This window comes from Mustela lutreola, chromosome 7 (genome assembly GCF_030435805.1).
Source record: "Mustela lutreola isolate mMusLut2 chromosome 7, mMusLut2.pri, whole genome shotgun sequence".
Taxonomy (NCBI): Eukaryota; Metazoa; Chordata; class Mammalia; order Carnivora; family Mustelidae; genus Mustela; species Mustela lutreola.
The window spans coordinates 63,351,163-63,369,507 of NC_081296.1; the positions used below are offsets into that span (position 1 = coordinate 63,351,163).

Below are 18,345 nucleotides of genomic sequence, written 5' to 3' on the forward strand. Positions count from 1 at the left end.
TTCCAGTGAATCATTTAAATGAGGGCATGCATGAAATCTCATTCCTCAGAGATGTGGGCTAATGGAGGAAGTAGTTGCTATGATTACTCTATTTTCCATTCCATCTCAAAGTAGAGACCTGGTATTAGCGTATTTTTAATTGTATAATTCCACCTGTGTTACCCTCCTTAACTAAAACTTCTCAGTGCCATTGGCCATGAACATGAAGTCCTGCTAAGAGACATGCTTCTGGAGAAAAACCTGTCCTTCCTAGGTAAGTATCACATCCTTCTCGCTTGTAATATCTCCATGAGTGCTTAAATATATATTTTTAAAAATCTTCCACTCACAGTTATTATGTACTAAAGGAAGAGTGAACGATGATTGATGCTGTGCATGTTATCTTTTATTGATTTAGAACTGAGCAGGAACTCAGTTACCTAATCCCTATATATACAGCACATGCACAGGCTTTCAATTAATATTTTATAGAATAAGTGGCTGAAAAAATGCTTTAATATCTGTTGCAGTATTACTTTTGGTGTCATGAGATATTAGCCATAATCTAAGCCTTATGAGAAAGAAACAAAAGAAATATTGTCTATAAAATGCTTTACATGTTAAAAAGAATAGTTAGAAAAATTCATGTTGGATATGTTTGTCTCACATATGGAATCAGAGTCAAATATTAAGCTTTTATTATTTTTATGAGAGACATTAGTTGTCATTATAGATGTAGTGTGATTTTTAAAAATCTCACATGTATACATGGACATGTGTTTTTGTGTGTGTGCCAATATGGAATCTTGTTACAGATTATCATTTCTTTCAACATCTGAAGCATTAAAATTAAGCCTTGAAGGGCATACATGTGATAACTGATCACAGAAACCATAAAGTACTCTACAGTGAATTAATTCCTCTTCTCCATTGTGATGTGATAATTTTAAAGGTTGTATATAAACCTAAATGTTCATTGTACACATCTGTGATATGTAGATATTTAAGTCTGCATAGTGTGTTTTTTAGGTTGAAAAAATCACAGAATATTGGTTTACATGCTTTTATTCCAAAAATGGACAAAGATTTGGCCAAGAAAAGTCCATTGGATGGTCTTACATCAAGTTGGGTTGGGGGGGATGTTGAAGACAGGCCTGCAAAAAGTCTGTTCTAAGTCTTAGTATTTAATACTTTTATTAATGAGCTGGAGAATGGAATTGAAGGTGTTATCAGGTTGTTGATAATTTTGAAATGAGAGATCTCATATACTCTAGCAGGGGCTAAAGAAAGTTGATTTAGGAAAATGGCCTCAAATTAGTGAATTACACTTCAGTATGTAAAAGTAGCAAGTTTTTCATGTACGGGAGGAGGAGCCAAAGGCCTACATATGATCTAAACTGAGTTCCAGGTTCTTGACTCCCTTAATTCTGGGAACTGTTAGACTGAATTGACCATGACTTGCAAAGACATTGCAGAAACATGGCCAGAGTCATTAGTACTTGCATACAAGTTCAGAAAGGGGACTTCCTATTCATGGGTCCCATCTAGTTCTCTGTGTTATCAGGTCTAGAGATAACTATTTTATTGAAGTAAATAATAACTATTTTATTAAAGTATAACCCAAAGGTGATACTTAACTGATCTTTAAATGAGTTATAGGATGTTTAGCTGACTCCATGTAACATCAGTGTTGTTGTTAAGCATTTTCTTATTAGCATACAAAGAAATTAATTTATTCTATGCATTTTAAGCATTTTAATGTAGCAAGTTTATTTACAAGTTAAAGCATGAGAAGTCAAAGCCTTGTATGAAATATTGTTCTGGGGTTTTCTTTTACCTTGTGTATACTCCTTCAGAGTGATAAATTAGGTCTAAAGTACTGTGCCAGGTAAATTTAGATAGATTATCATTTAAAATTGACTATAGAAAAATATTGGTTTATAAATAGACCAGTAATCTGATGTTTTCTCATTTACATGTATACATCTTGAATTTTGTTGCAGAGCTATTTAACAAACATGTTAGCTTTACTTTGATTCTTTTAGAAGCAAAAGTAAAACTGATCTCTCCCTCTCTTTCTCTCTCTCTCATTCTTTTGGTTTCTAATCTGTTCACTACTTTCAAAAAAACAAGGATTCTTATTTTTACATATTAACCCTGCTTAAGAATTACGACTTCCCTGAAAGTCTATACCATTCTAAATTTTCCACTCATTGTGCTATATATGTAATTTTATAAAATACATATCTTCTATGACCTTTTTACCAATAGAAGAGAAAAATAAAAATAACCTTTATTTTAACACTAATAATTTTTTTAATTTCCTTGATCCATAACCATACTCTGAACAGTTGTTATGGCACAAGATTTAACCAGGCACTATTGGAAAGAAAAAAAAGAAGAGCCCTTTTCATTAAAGATTTGTGTACTCATGGATTTATCCTATTTTATAAATTTATCTATTTGTACTTCTGTGGATAGGTGCACTGTATTCAGAAAAATCAAAGTTGAATAAATAAAGTTTAGTTTTTCCAACTAAAAAAATATGTTTTATTCATACATTTATTCATTTATTCCAAAAATAAGTTATTGAGTTAGGTACTATTTATTAGGAACGAAACATTAAGTCAGATGAAGTCCCTGCTTTTGTGGAATTATGGTCTAGTAGGGAGATAAGCTGTAAACAAATGTATACATTTAATTTCTAGCAATTTCTCAGAGGTCTTATAATTGGTTTATTTATTATTCATGCCTTGTTTTCAGCTAATTTTTGTTGAGCATGTTTTCTACACTAGTTAGTGTGAAGACAATGGTAAGCGTTCTATCCCCTCTTGATGCTTACACTGATACACACTGTTGCTATGTCCAGCCCAGCAAGAATTCAGTCCCATCTCCAGTGCATCTCAGTAGGTTCTCACTTGATAGTCTTGATAATAAAAAGAAATACATTTGAGGCTGTTGTCGTGCTACATCTAGTAAACTTTTGAAAAAAAGGTATAGATTATACTAAAAATCAATAGGTACAGTTTACATAGAAGAAAATGCTACTGGCTCATAAGCTACTTTTCCTGAAGTGGTGATAGAATTTCACATATGCATCTGCTCTCTCACCATCACCTTCCTGTCACCATGTGTTTCTAGGCTGGCTAGTTGAGCTCTTAACTTGGTTATCTTAGCACTGTGCTAACCAGTCTTTTCTTCCAATGGTTCAGCAGACATATATCTTTTAAGTACTTACTTTGGGCAGGCACCATTAGGGTTAAATAAATAAATAAATAAATAAATAAATAAAAGCTGAATCTAACATGGAACCTCCCAGGAAAATTTCAGATAAGTTTCAGGTAAGTTTGTGTCAGTTCTTTCCAAGGACAGTACTATAGAATTAACATTTCTTGATCAGCATTTAAAGTCTGAGAAGATGTGAAGAACCTGCTGCCGGCTCCTAGGTATAGATGCACAAAGAGCCCTTTTTAAGCTTTAAATTGAGCAATAAGCATTGTGATCATCCTTATCCCCTCTGCTAAGGGTCCGTTCCATTTCTAATATCAACACAATAGAAAATGTACTTTAACGACTGGAGGAGATGTTTTGATTTTTCTCTCTCTGGTGATTAATGAGACCATGTCTTGTTGTCTCCCCTTACCCCCAGCCTCTCCTTCTCAGGGGTAAGGAGGAGCTTTGGACAAAAGACAAGGGAGGAAAGGAAAACGGTGATAGTGAGAAGATGAGGAGACTCTGTGCACTGTCAGAGACTGTGAAAGAGCTTATCCGAGACTGGAAACAAACTGTTCATCCTCCATGGGCTGGCATGTCTCCAGGTCAGGGGGACTTTCATTAGTGCCTTCCACAGCCACTGTCTGGTGCAAATTCTTGTTACATTTGGCTTAATAAGGATGGCTCTGGAGATAACGGTATTCTTTCCAGTGAATGTTGCCCTGTTAGTAGGAGCTAACGATTATTTTGAGTGACACCTGAGATGCAGTTGCTTTTTCCCTGCCCCACCGTCCCATGTTTGGTCTTGCCATATGACAAACCGGCATATTTTACACGGGTGCTTTTCTAGCATTCGTGTGTAACTCTGTAGGACTCCAGGAGGGTATAATCTGTAAAGCCAAGGAGGCTTAGTGAAGGATGTCCCTTGCTGTAAAAAATTAGGATCTTTGCTTCTAGGAGTTCATCTGCTCCTGCTGCTTTATTCCCCACCTGAAGCAACAGTGCTCTGTTGGGGGAGTGATTATGATGTGACAAACGGGGGATTATGACTTCAGGTGAACAGGCAGCAGGAACAGATGAGATTTAAAGTGCTAAGGTTGTGTTTATGGGCAGATGTTAGCAGTAGAGAATAAGAGACTAGAAATAAAACATATGATTATATAGGCTAAAGGGAAATGACATGGTTGGGTATTTCATAAGGTATCAAGTATTTAAATTCCTATCTCTCTGAAGGATAAAAATAAGATGCAGTTTTCAGAATAATGGGAATGTGATATTGGAAATGGGATATAGGGAACTAGGTCCTTATTCGTTCTTGAGGAAATTGTCATGGTGCGGGATCAGCTTACTCCCCTTACTTAATATGCTTGTGTGGACTTCTTGGGACCGGGAGAAGAGAATCAGATACACATATGCTGCAGAAGACAACACAGTCCCTGGAACTTTGATGACAGCTTTCCCTGTCCACTTTAATAGTCTTTCTACTCTGGGCCCTTCCCTCCTCATGGCTCTGGGCAGATAACTCATGTCTGCTGATTGTCTGCTTTCCTGGCCACTGATGAGACACTGGAACTGCTTGTTTGTAACAAAAATCAAGTCAAACTACATTATACACATATTCAAGGATGTGTATCTGGAAAGTCCAAAGGAAAAAAGTTGGCTTCTGGTGTGTATAGAATCCAGAAGACAAAATAATAATGTCATCAGTCTCTTTTCTGCCTCTTGTGTTCTTTTTTTCTATGTGGCTTCATTCTTAAGCAATAAAGATGATCCTTCGTAGTTGCTTGTTGTCTATTCCTTAGACTTCTTAGTCCCAGAGACAAGTTGGTCAATCTCTTCAGCCCCATAATGCAACTGAGGAAGGGTTCTAATCTGCTACAACTGTCCACCCTTGAGGCTGATAGTTGGGGTTCACGTTATTGGTCATTCCCCAGAATCAGAATCACATCATCAGAGTAGGATAGCTGTGCCTGACAGAATGGGATGCAGGACCAAAAAACTCAAATATCTCACTCCACAGAAAATTAATTATAGTTTGGAGCTTTAGTCCCCATGATGAAAAGGCATTGTGAGTCAAATCTGTTGTGTTGTGAGATTGGCCTCTAGAGTGCATGCATGTGTGTGTATGTGTGTAGAAGATCCTTTTTGTGTCTCAGAACTGCTAATATTCTTTTCCTCATTGAGATTTGTTCTGGGACAAATGGAGCTGGCCCTGCAAAAGGGTCTGACATCAATACGACAGCTTTAAAAAAAAAAAAAAAAAAAAAACTGAACCAAAGGATAACATCAGCCATTCCTCAGAATGTGGAAGTTGGAAGGTGTTCCATCCAATGCCCTTGTTCTGTTTAGTGGAAACTAGCCCCGGCCGATGCCTTTCCAACAACTTGCCCTTTTCACTCAACCATTCTGATGTGTCCCTTCTTTTATGGCATTCAACCCCATATAGAAGAGTTCTACTTCTGTTATTGATTTTCATATTTCCTGTCTTCACAGCCGCTGGTTGGCAGGGACCAGCCTGCTCTGCCCTACTCTGTACTGTCCTGGCTTTGTGACCTCCCATTTGTTTCCTATCTTTAGGGCACTTCAGTTTTCACTAGTATTGTCCCCTGGAGACATAAGCAAAGGACAAGGTCAGAGCAGTCAGTTGTATTCCTTATTAGTAGCTTTGATAAGAGGCTTTGGGGGAAGAGATTGAAACTAATGGCTGTAATGAAGTTTGGGTTTCTCTGAAGATTTTGTTTATCTGTGCTGTGGGTCTCTCCATTAAATGCATATCTGTTCTGTATACCTTTGCCCATGGTATGCATATCCTAGTAACATCTATTGCTGAAACCTTGCTGATTTCTTAAATTTGGTAGAAAAGACTGTGAAACTCACTTTTTGAGAACATAAAAATACGGATATGAAGGTCATAGCTCCAAGTATTAAATGAGACAGCATTTTGGAAAACACATACACACACACACAAAAAACAAAATCCTAGACTAGAAAAGATATACTGTAGTTTTCATTTGTGTTCACGTATATCTTTTGCCTTTCCTCAATTTAATAGAAACGTAATAGGTGTTAAGATTCTTTTCATCAGACAGTGTATTTTAACCTAGCACTTTAGAAACCTTTGGACAAATTCATAGATAAAAGGCCATGTCAGAATGTTACTTTTCATTTTCAGATGTCATGAACTGGAATTTTGCATAATTTTCCGGGGGAAAACTGTATTTCTTAAAAAAAATTTAAAGCCTTTTAATAAAACAAACAAAACCTCAAACCTTTCCTTGGTAGTCCTCATGCCCTTCTATGATTCTTAAGTATATGTTAACTAGTTTCAGATGTGTTTTGTTCTCTGACTCAAAATCAGCCCTTTATTTTAGAAAAAGAAATTGTGTAATTAGTACTTAATTGCTTTGGATATTTTGGGGCATTTAGAGGAGAGGGTAATTAAAAGGCCAGAGAAATTAAACTTTCACAGTGTTCTTTACGTATGTGTAATTCCTTTTTTAAATGCCCTCTAAAGGCAGGCCTGACAACTTAAAAATAAATGAAGACCTGGGTTGCTTTTAAAAATTTAACATCAGTTTTATCTGTGGATGTGATTTTTTTAAAACTTCAGTTGGAGAGAAGGCCACTGAAATGCTAGAAATCAAGAGATTATCTAGTTCATTTCCTCTTTAGGCACATGTCACCCAAATAATATAGGACAGATGGCCATCACCCCTCCTATGCTTTAAGATCCTCCAGAAGGAGAATAAGAATTTTTCGCTACTTCATAAATGTTACACATGATCAAGTTTAAATATTTGCCATAATTAAAAGTGGTCTGTAGTCTGTTGGACGAACTAGAACTTGGTTGATGTATCTTTAGCTATCCAAGAAGCCTACGTCATGGTGAGTCACCTCACTCCTCTGGACTACTGAACTAGCAATCTCTAAGACTTTACAAGTTCAGAAATACTGTGTTTCATGAGTCACACACATTATCTAAAAACCCCACATTTTTGTGGACCTCAAGGCTAAGAAGTCTGCTTTTAAGCAAGAATATTCTGTTAATTTTGGTAATGAGCCCTTGAACTGTGACATCAACAAGCTTAGTAGTTACAAAATATATTGGGTGTTTTTAACATACACCTTAAATATGAGCCTTACTTCATATTTGCTATATTCAGTGGAAAAAAGATAGTTATACAGGATTGGAGATGGATTTCATATTGATCCCCAACATTTTGGGAAGTAATACTAAAAGCACTATTCTTAAAGATTGCTATTACTCTTTTTTGCCTTTTCTAGCTAACATTATTCTTCTTTTTTCCCTTAATTCTGATTTTTTTTTTTTTTCTTGAAGAAAACATTAGGTTACTGAAACATCCAATTTTCTACTTAGGAAGTTCAAAGAATCCTAAGTAACCATTTGACTCCAGTATGTACAAAGAGCTATAAAAACCTCGACAAAATGTGTAATTCTCAAGGAAAATAGAAATTGCAAAACTAACTGTTAGAAGAGACAAAAATTGAAACAGATTGGTAGCCATCAAAGAAATGGGAAAAATAACCAAAGAGCTACCCCACCATAGCACCAGGCTCACTTGTTTGTGAGGAATTCTGCCCTTACTTAAAGGAATGGATAATACTAATGTTATTTAAATATTGCAGATTTAAGAAAAAAAGTAGGAAAACTTCCCATGAGCATTAAGGGAAGAGATGCAGCTCCTTCTTTGATGATTGAGATGAATCTCAGAGCAAACAGTTGGGACCCAGGATGAAAGATAGCAGTAAAAGATACCAAATAAACTTTGGGCCACATTTGTTGTCCCTGTGCCTTGTTGATTAATGAGAAATTAAATCAGGAAAGAAAGTTATTAAGTCAGTCTAGGTTGGCTTTGTAGAAGGCAGGAGTATTCCTTAAAATGTAGTTGTGTTTTATTCAGTTAGCCGTTTGAACATTAAATACAAAGCATACGTTGGTGGTATCAGTGGGGCAATGAATAGGCTTTAAAAAATGAGAAGGAAACACTTCCTGTCTTCAGAGCAAATGCTTTGCACCCAGTATGTGGGAAACAAGGAATAAGCACAATAAGACAAGGGAAAGAAGCCAGAATGAACAGAAAGGATGAAGTGTGGGCTGGTGACTGAGCCATAACCTCTAGAACATGGAGTTGGAACCCCAAAAAGGTGGTCAACCATACCCAATGGTTTGGATAATGATGTTGTGGAAGGAATCTTTCAAGGTCTGGAGCCCAAGAAAGGAGCATAATACAGAGGCCAGGAAATCCGACCAGATGGATGGGGCTGACCTTAGAAATCTCCCAGGGGGATGATCCATGATAGAAAGTTCTCCTGGGGCCTAAACCAGGTGAGCAAGGCCACCTGCTCATAATGCTACTCCCTGTACTTGTGCTGGCATTTCCGCTGAACTTTGCCCGCATTGTTCCCTCCTTTCTTGGGAAGTCTAGGATAAAAGTTAACAGTGTGAAGGTTGAAACAGGGATGATAAGGCAATGAGAGTTTAGTAAATAAAAGAATGGGGAAAAGATACATAATAAAGTATTTCAAATATGTGGATTAACCTCTTAATTTTTTTTTTTTTTAATGTGATGTCACTGGTGGTGAAACAGATTTCTAGAAGCTATCCTTTTGGGTAAAATTACTATAGGATCAACTTCAAACTGAGAGGGAGTGATAGAGTGAGGTAAGGGGAGAGTGGAGTGAGAAAATATGTGGTCATACTTTGAAGTTCTCCAGTGAAGGATGGAAAGATTCCCTAGCCTCACCTGATGTTTTCTGCCCGACTTGTGTGTGTGTGTGTGTGTGTGTGACATTAAGTAAGTGACAAAATTTAAATTGTAGGTATTGTGTTGGTAATTTTGGTGCAGTGAACTGGAGTGCAACATCTGCTTTTAAGAGTTTTAGTATGTGCATTTGGATAGCTTGGTGACCTTTGAAATTTTGTTTTGAGCTGCTCTCAGAAACAATCATTTTTCTTTCTGAAACAGATTCTAACATCTGTAAAGGTTGATCAAGCTAGGATAAGTTTTAATAAAATATTGGTCTCTGCTTTTTAATGTCAACCCAGCTTTTAAAACTGTTCATCAGCTACGGGAAACATTAGCTCAAGGCGCTTACGTTGCTTTTAATAAATGTCTTTGCCTTTAAATATTCTCATTGTGGCCAGTGTATTGAGAGCATAGAAATTTGTTCCAGTCTTGTTCATCTGCAGTCCAGTTTTCCAAATTCTCTTGTTTTTCAAGTAAAATTATTTAAATTTGTATTTCCTTATCTCAATAGTTAACTTAAATTTTTTTATATTTCAAGGAGGGGAGATTGTTCTGAATTCTGGTATCAATCCTCTAACGTCTGGATAAAGGACATCCACTTTTAACAAAATTAAACTTAAATATCTAGTTTGAATATGTCTTGTCATTAAAAGGTTATTTACGTTTAAAATGCTGACCTTTCAAGATGTACACAAGAGTGTTCTAAAACAGAGTTTCTGAACATTGGCCATGAAACCACTGTCTTGGGCTGACAAATGGATTGGAAATAAGCTACCCAACACTGGGAATGGGCCATTAATTTTAATCAAAGGTGATGCAGGAAGGCGAATGGGATGCATGACAATGTCAACAGCCCAGTAGGTGTTAAGAGACCACACAGCCTTCCTTGTTACTTGGTTGGGCCATTAGTTGAGGTTGGGTGAAGACAGAAAGCCACGTCTGGAATTGAATGACCAGGTCACTCCAAAATCTAATGGAGAACTCCTCATTTCAGAAATCACATTGTAATGCCATTAGAAGTCAAGGACAGCATTTAGAAAATACTGGAAGTTTTTTTTTTTTTTTTAAACCAAGCACCTTGCTAGTTTTTTCCAACTTTGCCAAGCTCCCTTTTCCTGCCTCCTTTCCTTCTGAATGGATCATTGATATTTACAGAGGATCAGGAAATCGAACAGACTTAGAAAAAGATCTCAAAGCCTGTTTGCTTTTCAGAATTACATATTGTTAGTTGTAAAACTCTGGTAAATGCCAGAAACAATAGCATACCAAAGGAATTAAGCAGGGCAATTAATTCTCCGTAGTGATCTCATTGTCCTTGTCCCTTTCTGTGTTCTTGTGTATAGGAATAGTTTTACTAATTGAAACTAAACTTTCTTAATTGCTTTAATGAAAACATTTGTTTTATAATTGTAAAGGCCACTGTGCTTGTGCCTTACTGTAAATTGTCAATATTGCCTGATAACACTAGTGATATTCACGGTGGTGAAAGCCTTTTCTTTTAATCAGTAAGTATATTTCATTATTTTGAGTATTTTCAATTACCCAAAAAAAGGTAGCATATGACAGCCTGAATTAATGATATTTATAATAAAGACATAAAAATGCAGAAGGGACAAAGAAGCATTTTTATATCTCTGCTTCAGGTTTGTTAAGAAAGTTCATTTATTCTGACATAGCCGTGCATGCATAAGAAAGATATGTGTGGCTGCATTAGTGATTTTTACACATTTTTAAGAAAGAAAAGCAATTATATTGCTGTCTTGTTAATGAAACACTGTACAAGTAATAGTATTTGTTCTTCCTATAGATGAAGATCAGCTCCGTGCAAAGGGTTATGACAAAACACCAGACTTTATTTTACAAGTTCCAGTTGGTAAGTTCTTAAACTCTCTTATGCATTTGTTTATAGTAAAAGGGGATGTCTTTTCTCCATAGGTTAATTTTTTTTTACTTTTTGTTAATATTAGCAAATGTTTCCAGAGTAGATTAGCTTTAAATGGGTGAAATTATTGGAAGAGATTGTTTTAGAATGGTAGAAAATAATAGAGTCAGAGGAAATCTCTGCCTTAAAAATGTTTACCTATAATTTGAGAAGTAAACATGTCTTCGGAAAACATTTTGGGTGCCATTGTTAGGTCATTTCTCTAAATCCTGAATCTTTAAACATGGTTCCTCTGAAAAGCCAGGCTGGCTCACTTGGGTTTGCTTTCACAGAACTTGTCCACTTACAGAGGCAGTGCCAGAACAGGAGGGGGATTTTTTGAAAATGATGATGAAAATGAAAGGGATGTGATTATAGCATAAATGGTCTTTGTAGAAACGTATTGTGTTTTTTATAATTTCTTCCATTGACGACAGCAAGGGTCGAGCCTCTGCTCATTAATGTGAAGCACAGAGAGGCCTAGATAGAGCTTAGTATTTCCAATCTTCCCTTCTCTTTCCTCTGTATTAGTAATGCTTTGTCCCTTAGCCGTAGAAGGGCACATAATTCACTGGATTGAAAGCAAAGCCTCATTTGGTGATGAATGTAGCCACCAGGCCTACCTGCATGACCAGTTCTGGAGCTACTGGAATAGGTAAGGTCCCATTCTTTTTCTCTTAAGATAAACGATACACAGCTGAAATCTCATTAGAAAAAATATTTTGTTTAGCTGGTAAAAATGCTAGTAGCCTTTGTTTCTGGTGAATACCGAGACTTGATTAATGTATTCATTTCAGATAATTTAAACTTCTCTGCTTTCATAATGTGGATTCATTTTTTTAAAACTAAAAATCTCTGCATACGGTCAAAATTAGTATATACTCTCTCTCATTTTCCATTTTACAGCGATAATACTGGTAGCGCTCAAAATAGGAATAATAAGGTGGAGTGCCTGTTAGGATACTGACACTAACTTTTTATTGTTTGGCTGTGAAGTTTATGCTTACTCTCAGACCTTTAAAAAGATCATATCGTCAGCTGAGGGAAGTATCCAAATGATATCAAAGATCAAAACGATTTGCCTTCCAATAGAAAAACAGTTTACCTACCAACTTCGGTCAACAGTCCTAAAGGCATGGAAATCTCATCAATTAAGGGAAAAGGTTGAAGGGGAGGATGCTTTATTATCAAATTCCCACCATGTGCCTGGGCTTTCATATTCTCTCAGCTAATCCTCACAAGGAAGTTACCTTTCCCCCCCATTTTAAAGATAATTGATTCTCAGAAAGAAAATAAGGTGCCATACAGTTAGTCTGCATGCATTTGTATTTCTCGCTCCCAAACTCTGCACTTTCCCTTGCATTTCTAGTACAACTGTTGAAATTTAGGCTTTTTTTCTATTATTCAAGTGCCACATTTTCACACCATGCACTTTTTCCCCTTAGGATAGGAGGTAGGGCAAGGGGCAACCTTTCTAGGTTAACTGTGTTCCTCAGTCACTGGCCAACAGTAAGAATACAGTAGTAAGATGACACTGGCCCAGATCATTAAGCAATGAGACAGTAGCATCTGTGCACAATAGTCTTATCCTGCAGAAAAACAAAACAGAACAAAACAAAACAGAACAAAAAGACAAAAACAAAACAAACAAAAAAAAAACAGTGACAGGCTACAGAATTTGGTATTATATTGTTACTCAGCTTTACAAAAGGCCAGCAGACCTCGTCCGTAGCAGCTGTGCTAAACTAAGCCCACTTTTTGCCATGGTAACAATGATCATGACAAAATGCTGAATGTAATGGCTTTCTTGATTTTCTTGTGTAATTGTGCGTAGCATCCGAGCTTTACTTTACAGGGATGGAGGAGAAAAGTGCAAAATGTTTTAGAAATCAATGCTGCTTCAGCGTTCCCTATCTTTTATTCAGCCATTATTCAAATTAGCAGTAATGTGGCAAATTGAATTTTAGATTTTTAGCAATTTTGTGAGTTTGAAATAGTAAAGAAAGCATCATCTTTGATGATATAGGGAAAGCAATGACAAGAAAATCAAATTGTGTAAGTTTAGGTTGCTAAAGCAGTTTTAATTCTACTAATAAACGAAACCATTATGCACGGAGACAGTGCCCCCACTCTGGTACTGGTCAAGCCTTTTATAAGGAACAATTACAAATGGAATTCTAAAGAGTAGAGATTACTTGAAAATTCTAAAATCACGGTATTTTTTTTTTTTCCTAAAACAACCGTACTATTTATGGGGTACTTGCTATATGCTTAGCCCTCACTATTTTAGAGGCTGAATACTCTGGTCAGTCATGGGACCCCTACGCATTATTGACCCAGCCGGAGGGAGACTTAGCAAGGGATAATTTAATACAGTTTCCTTTGGACTGAATTCTAGATTATTTTGTTGTGTGCTACTTTTTCTAATGTGTTTACTTACGTGACTATTGGTTTACATTCCCTAACCATGTTCTTTGAATATGTACCAGACCTTGCACATGATTCATTCAGGGTATATTGTGCAATAAGGGAAAGTCAGCCTGGATTTTGAATGTTCCAGCTCATCCAAGGAAGAAATACTCTACACAGAATTCAGTAGTTTTACCAAATGTCTGCAGACAGGCCAAGAAATGGAAGTAGTGGTGATATTCAAAATGGCACATGGAGGCATTTACTTGGAGATGAAATTTTGATTATAATAGTGATATGGACTTACCAACGATAGTACATTTTGACAGGAGAACTTAGCCTACTTATGAATGTATGGTATCCTACTCTTCATATTTTGCCTCAACACAACTCACAAAGTAGTTGCTGAAATTATTCAGACTGGAGGAACTCCTCTCTCCCACCTGTAGGTAGCCATTCAAGGAAGCTGTTGGCTGGTTGGCATTTGGGCTAATTACTTTATTTGTGTGATAAGCTTCTAGTTGTCATAAATACTGTTATCAAATTGTCATACTATTTTTAGATTAAATGCTGGATTTTACAATTAAGACTGTTCAATTAATATTTGTAGAATCATGACCTTATAAAAACCCATTTTCTCACATAAGTAACTACAGAGCCCTTAATTTTAGTTTAATGTTTCTACAACAGTTTCCTTTTTTTCTTACTCTTCCTTTCAGCATCTTTGACAAAGTTGATCAGACCCTACATCTTTATTAAAACATCTTTTCTTGAATTCTGAGAGATACTCTTCGGGTTGCTTCCTGCCATCCTAGCAGCATACTCAGTTTGCTTTGCTGGCTTTTCCTCCTCCCGGGTCTACACTGGAGCTGAGTCCTGGAACTCAGTGCTCAGCCCACTTCCCTTTGCTATCCACTTTCACTTGCAGGGGTCTCTTTTGGAGATTTCATTGGAGACTATGGTTTTTATGCCATCTCTATAATAATAACTCCTAATTTTTGCTGTCAGCCCTAATATTTCCGCTGAGTACAAATATGTTTATACAACAGTCCATTCAGTACCTCCTCTTGGATATCCAATAGGTATCTGAGACCTAAAATGTCTAACACTAAACCCTTGATTTTCCTCCCCAGGCTTGGGGCTCCCCCAGTTCCTCCCAACCTCATCTAACAGTGCCACCATTTGCCCAAATACTCGACCCAAAAACCCAAACCTATCACCAACCTACAAGAAAGTCCTTTCAGCTCCATCTTTGTCATAACTCAGATCATGCCTCAGTATCCCCTTCTTCGCTGCCATCACCTCACTGTCTGTCATCATCTCTTAAACTGTTGCTGTAGCTCCCGAACTGATCTCCAGACATTAACCTTTACACTCCTGTGGTCTGTTTTTCATACCCTGGCCAGAGTGACTCTTAGGAAATACAAATCAGGTTATGTCACTTCCTGCTCAAAACCCCTCAGTGACTTCCCATCATAATTCAAATAAAATCCAAACTCTTTCCCATGATATTCAGAGCCGTGCATGATCTGGCTGTCCTCTACCCCTACTTGTCTGCACACTTGTCTCTTCCCTTCCTCCCTGCCCCTTCGACTAAGGCTCCCTCTCTCTCTTATACTTCTGTAGCCACACTGGTTTTCTGGGCCTTCCTTAAATCTACACTGCTTATTTCTACTTCAGAACTCTTACTCTGGCTAATTCTTCTACTTGGAGTTTTCTTCATTTGGGTCTCCATATGGTGAGCTTCTCATATCATTCAGATGTCTACTCAAATTTCCCTCCTCAGGGATACCTTCCATGACCACCCAGTTTAAATGGCCTCACCTCAGTCATCTCTCCCTCCTCACTGGGTTGGACTTTTCTTCATAATATTTATCCCTATCCGAGTGAAAGAATAAACACTGATATAAGCAACAATTTGTTTGAATACAAGTCTCTATTAAAGAGCTTTATGTTGCTATTGTTAATTACTATATGCAGTATGCCCCTCAGTCTTTTGTAATCAAAGTATCAAGAATTTTCCCTGGATTAATTAACCTCAGAACAATTTACATTTTGCAATGCCATCACCTTCCCTGAAGTCAAAGTCTTTGAGTACAGAACAGTAAGCTGCCTTTCCAGTGTGCAAGTCCCTATCCTGGGTATGAATTTTGATCAAGGAGTGCCTCAGATCTCCACAGTCTCTATTTATGTGGAGTTAAAGGAAATAAAGAGTACTTCTGAGAAGCAGCACTTGGACCATAACATAGCCCCAAATTATATAAGGCTCTATATATGATTGTAAAGAAAAAACTTACATATTTAGATATATATGTATTTATATATCCTATATTTACATAGAGCTATAAATACAAATGGTATAGAAACCATATTTCCTTGTACAATCAACACCCCAGAAGCCTTCTCATTCGACTTCTTTAACCAAAATGTGAATTCTTTGACAATTTGATCTATATTAGTAAGTATATTTTCATATCTGAGGGTGACAGAAAAAGAAAAAAGTAATTCTATAATCTGAGGCCAAGTTTCATACATGGGTTCTGTACGTACATGTGGCCTTTGAGAGAAGTAGGAGCAGACACGCTGTGCTCACTTCCAGTAATATTAAGTGACCCTAAAGAGCAAAACTCCACAAGCAGCTAGGCAGCATGCGCATAGTGCCCAACAACTACTGGTCACAAATGTGGATATCTCAGCTGCACATTCAGCCCTGCCAGCTGCCATTCTGGACACACACTGGCCTCCGTGAGAAGTTGAAGGGCAGTTTGTAGATACCTCTCTTTACTTCGCTCAGAGAGGATTGACACTGACTGCCAAGCACAAGGCCAAGTTCGGTTTCAACGTGATTTCCTGTTTTAGTGATCCTTGAAACAAGGGAGGGAATCTCTCCTGTTCTCTCCTGTTCTTGCCACTTTCCGGTCCCATGACCAGGAACAACTTACTTTATCTCCCCAGATCTTTGTTTTCTCCCATAAAATGGTGTCAGTCATACCTTCTTGACCACATGGTCATGAAGATTAGTTATTTAAAACACGTAAAGCTCTTTCAAAGTGCCTGGCAGTCAACAAATATTAGTTCCCCTGTGTCTCTTTCTTCTGTATATCCCTGTTTGATGGATTTAGAGGTCTTCTGAGTAGACATTTTTATCTACCTTCTTGGCCAGATAAACTCCTCCTGGACTACTCAGCTTGGCTGACATCCCTTTGGGAAACCTTCCTGCATTCCAAGCTTGAGTTTGATACCCACTCCTGTGTTCTGCTAGTAATTTCATAACATGTGTCAAATATTGTAATTTCTTATTTACTTGTCACCTTCCTCCAGTTAATACTGAGTTTCATCTTATCTACATGTTATATCTATCATCAAATGCCCAAAAGCTGGTAAAATACCTGGCTGGTGGAGGGGCTAGTAGGTGATCAGTTCTAAGGTCCCTGCTCCATGGAGTGTAGCCTAGATAGGGATTGGGGGAATATACAGCAAGTGGGATGTCCCCTTGGTCTTGCAAAATCCTCACCCCATGGGTTAGGATACAACCCAAAGGGTCCAGAGCAGAATCCTCTATAGTTTTGGGCCAGGCCATGAGTCTCTCTTGAATCGTTCTAAATAGCAGAATCAAAGGAAGCAATATCTTCCAAAGTCATTTTTTGTACTGGTGTTAGGATCTGAGGGGAAATGAGCACCAGAGGAAATATGGTCTTGATCACATTTATGTATCACTGAAAAGATTAAGAGCTGAGCTCCATATGTCAGAATTTTGAACCTTTGGCTCCAGAGAGTCTACTCTCCTAGAGGCAATGCTAAGCTAATTCCTTCTGCCACAAGAATTGATTTGACTTAAGTTCTTACCTCTAAGTATATTTTAAAGATTGGTTATTTACTCAATGGTTTAGCAATTGCTTTCTCTGGTCTGTGCTGCCTTGAGAGGTGAGGCATTTAGAATGGGGCTGCCTACTAGTTAGAGTCAAGGAAGGTATTTTTTTCAGAGGATGGCCAAAGTTTTTCCTGTATTAAGATACTTCCTGGAAGCCTGCAATTAGCCAAATCACAGATTTCTAGTTATTTCAGTCCTGTTAAAAACAAGGCTGATCACATCTGTCTTAAGTTGGAGTATGTACCTCAGCATAGAAGCTCTTGCAAACCTTCAATTACAACAGCCTCAGAAGGCTCTGCTCCGGTATACTAACAAGTAGTCATCAGCAACAACAAGAGACAGATTGACTAATAATTAGCAAATGCACTGGAGAGGACTTCTCTAAAGGTAAAATATAATAATTTACTTTTCCATCTCTTAGAGTGGAGGTGGTTTTGAGATATTGATGTTCCGTTGTTCCAGACAAATATTTGACACTGTTATTAGCTGGAATAACCTCGAAATATTTGAAAAGGATGAAGGAACTGTCTGCTGTGTCTGTAGTACTTTTATAAGAATGATTTTTCGGGGTGCTTGGGTGGCTCAGGAGGTAGGGCCTCTGCCTTCAGCTCGGGTCATGATCTCAGGGTCCTGGGATCGAGTCCTACATCAGGCTCTCTGCTCAGTGGGGAGCCTGCTTCCCTACCCCTCCCTCTGTCTGCCTGTCTGCCTGCTTGAGATCTCTGTCAGATAAATAGATTTTTTAAAAAAAAGAATGAATTCTTATAACATTTTTTTTCTGCATTTGCAATGTGAAATGCAAGAATTTTCCCAACCAAGGAACTCATATTGACTGCTGTTGTTAATTATTTTCCATGTTGACTTTAAATCCAGAACTGAATAAGGAATAGAAATGTTCCTTATGTTAAGTGATATTTGCAATAAAGAGACAGTTGTTAAATAACTGGAATGGGTTGAAGGACTAAAGAGAAAGCAAATAGACATACAAAGAAATATTAATGAATTGTAGTTTCTCAGAATGATATCTGATTAGTCTTCAGGCATGCACAAAATTTAGGAGAGTGGGGGGAATAGAGAGTGTATTGACCAGTTTTCCAAAATCAGGGGATCAAAGAATTGTTGAAAGGATGACTCTTCTGCTGACCCACCCACTTCTGCTGGTGATAGAATTAATGGGTCCCATA

General features: G+C 37.4%; 1 protein-coding gene across 3 annotated transcripts in view; it reads left to right on the plus strand.

Moving 5' to 3' along the window:
* CDIN1 (CDAN1 interacting nuclease 1) overlaps positions 1-18,345 on the plus strand; it is a 203,406-nt gene that overhangs the window by 93,269 nt on the left and 91,792 nt on the right. For all 3 annotated transcript variants that reach the window (XM_059181110.1, XM_059181112.1, XM_059181109.1), the window contains 3 exons: positions 186-253; positions 10,768-10,833; positions 11,431-11,536. In XM_059181110.1, the coding sequence (XP_059037093.1) occupies positions 186-253; positions 10,768-10,833; positions 11,431-11,536 (240 nt within the window). The remainder of the gene's footprint in view (positions 1-185; positions 254-10,767; positions 10,834-11,430; positions 11,537-18,345) is intronic.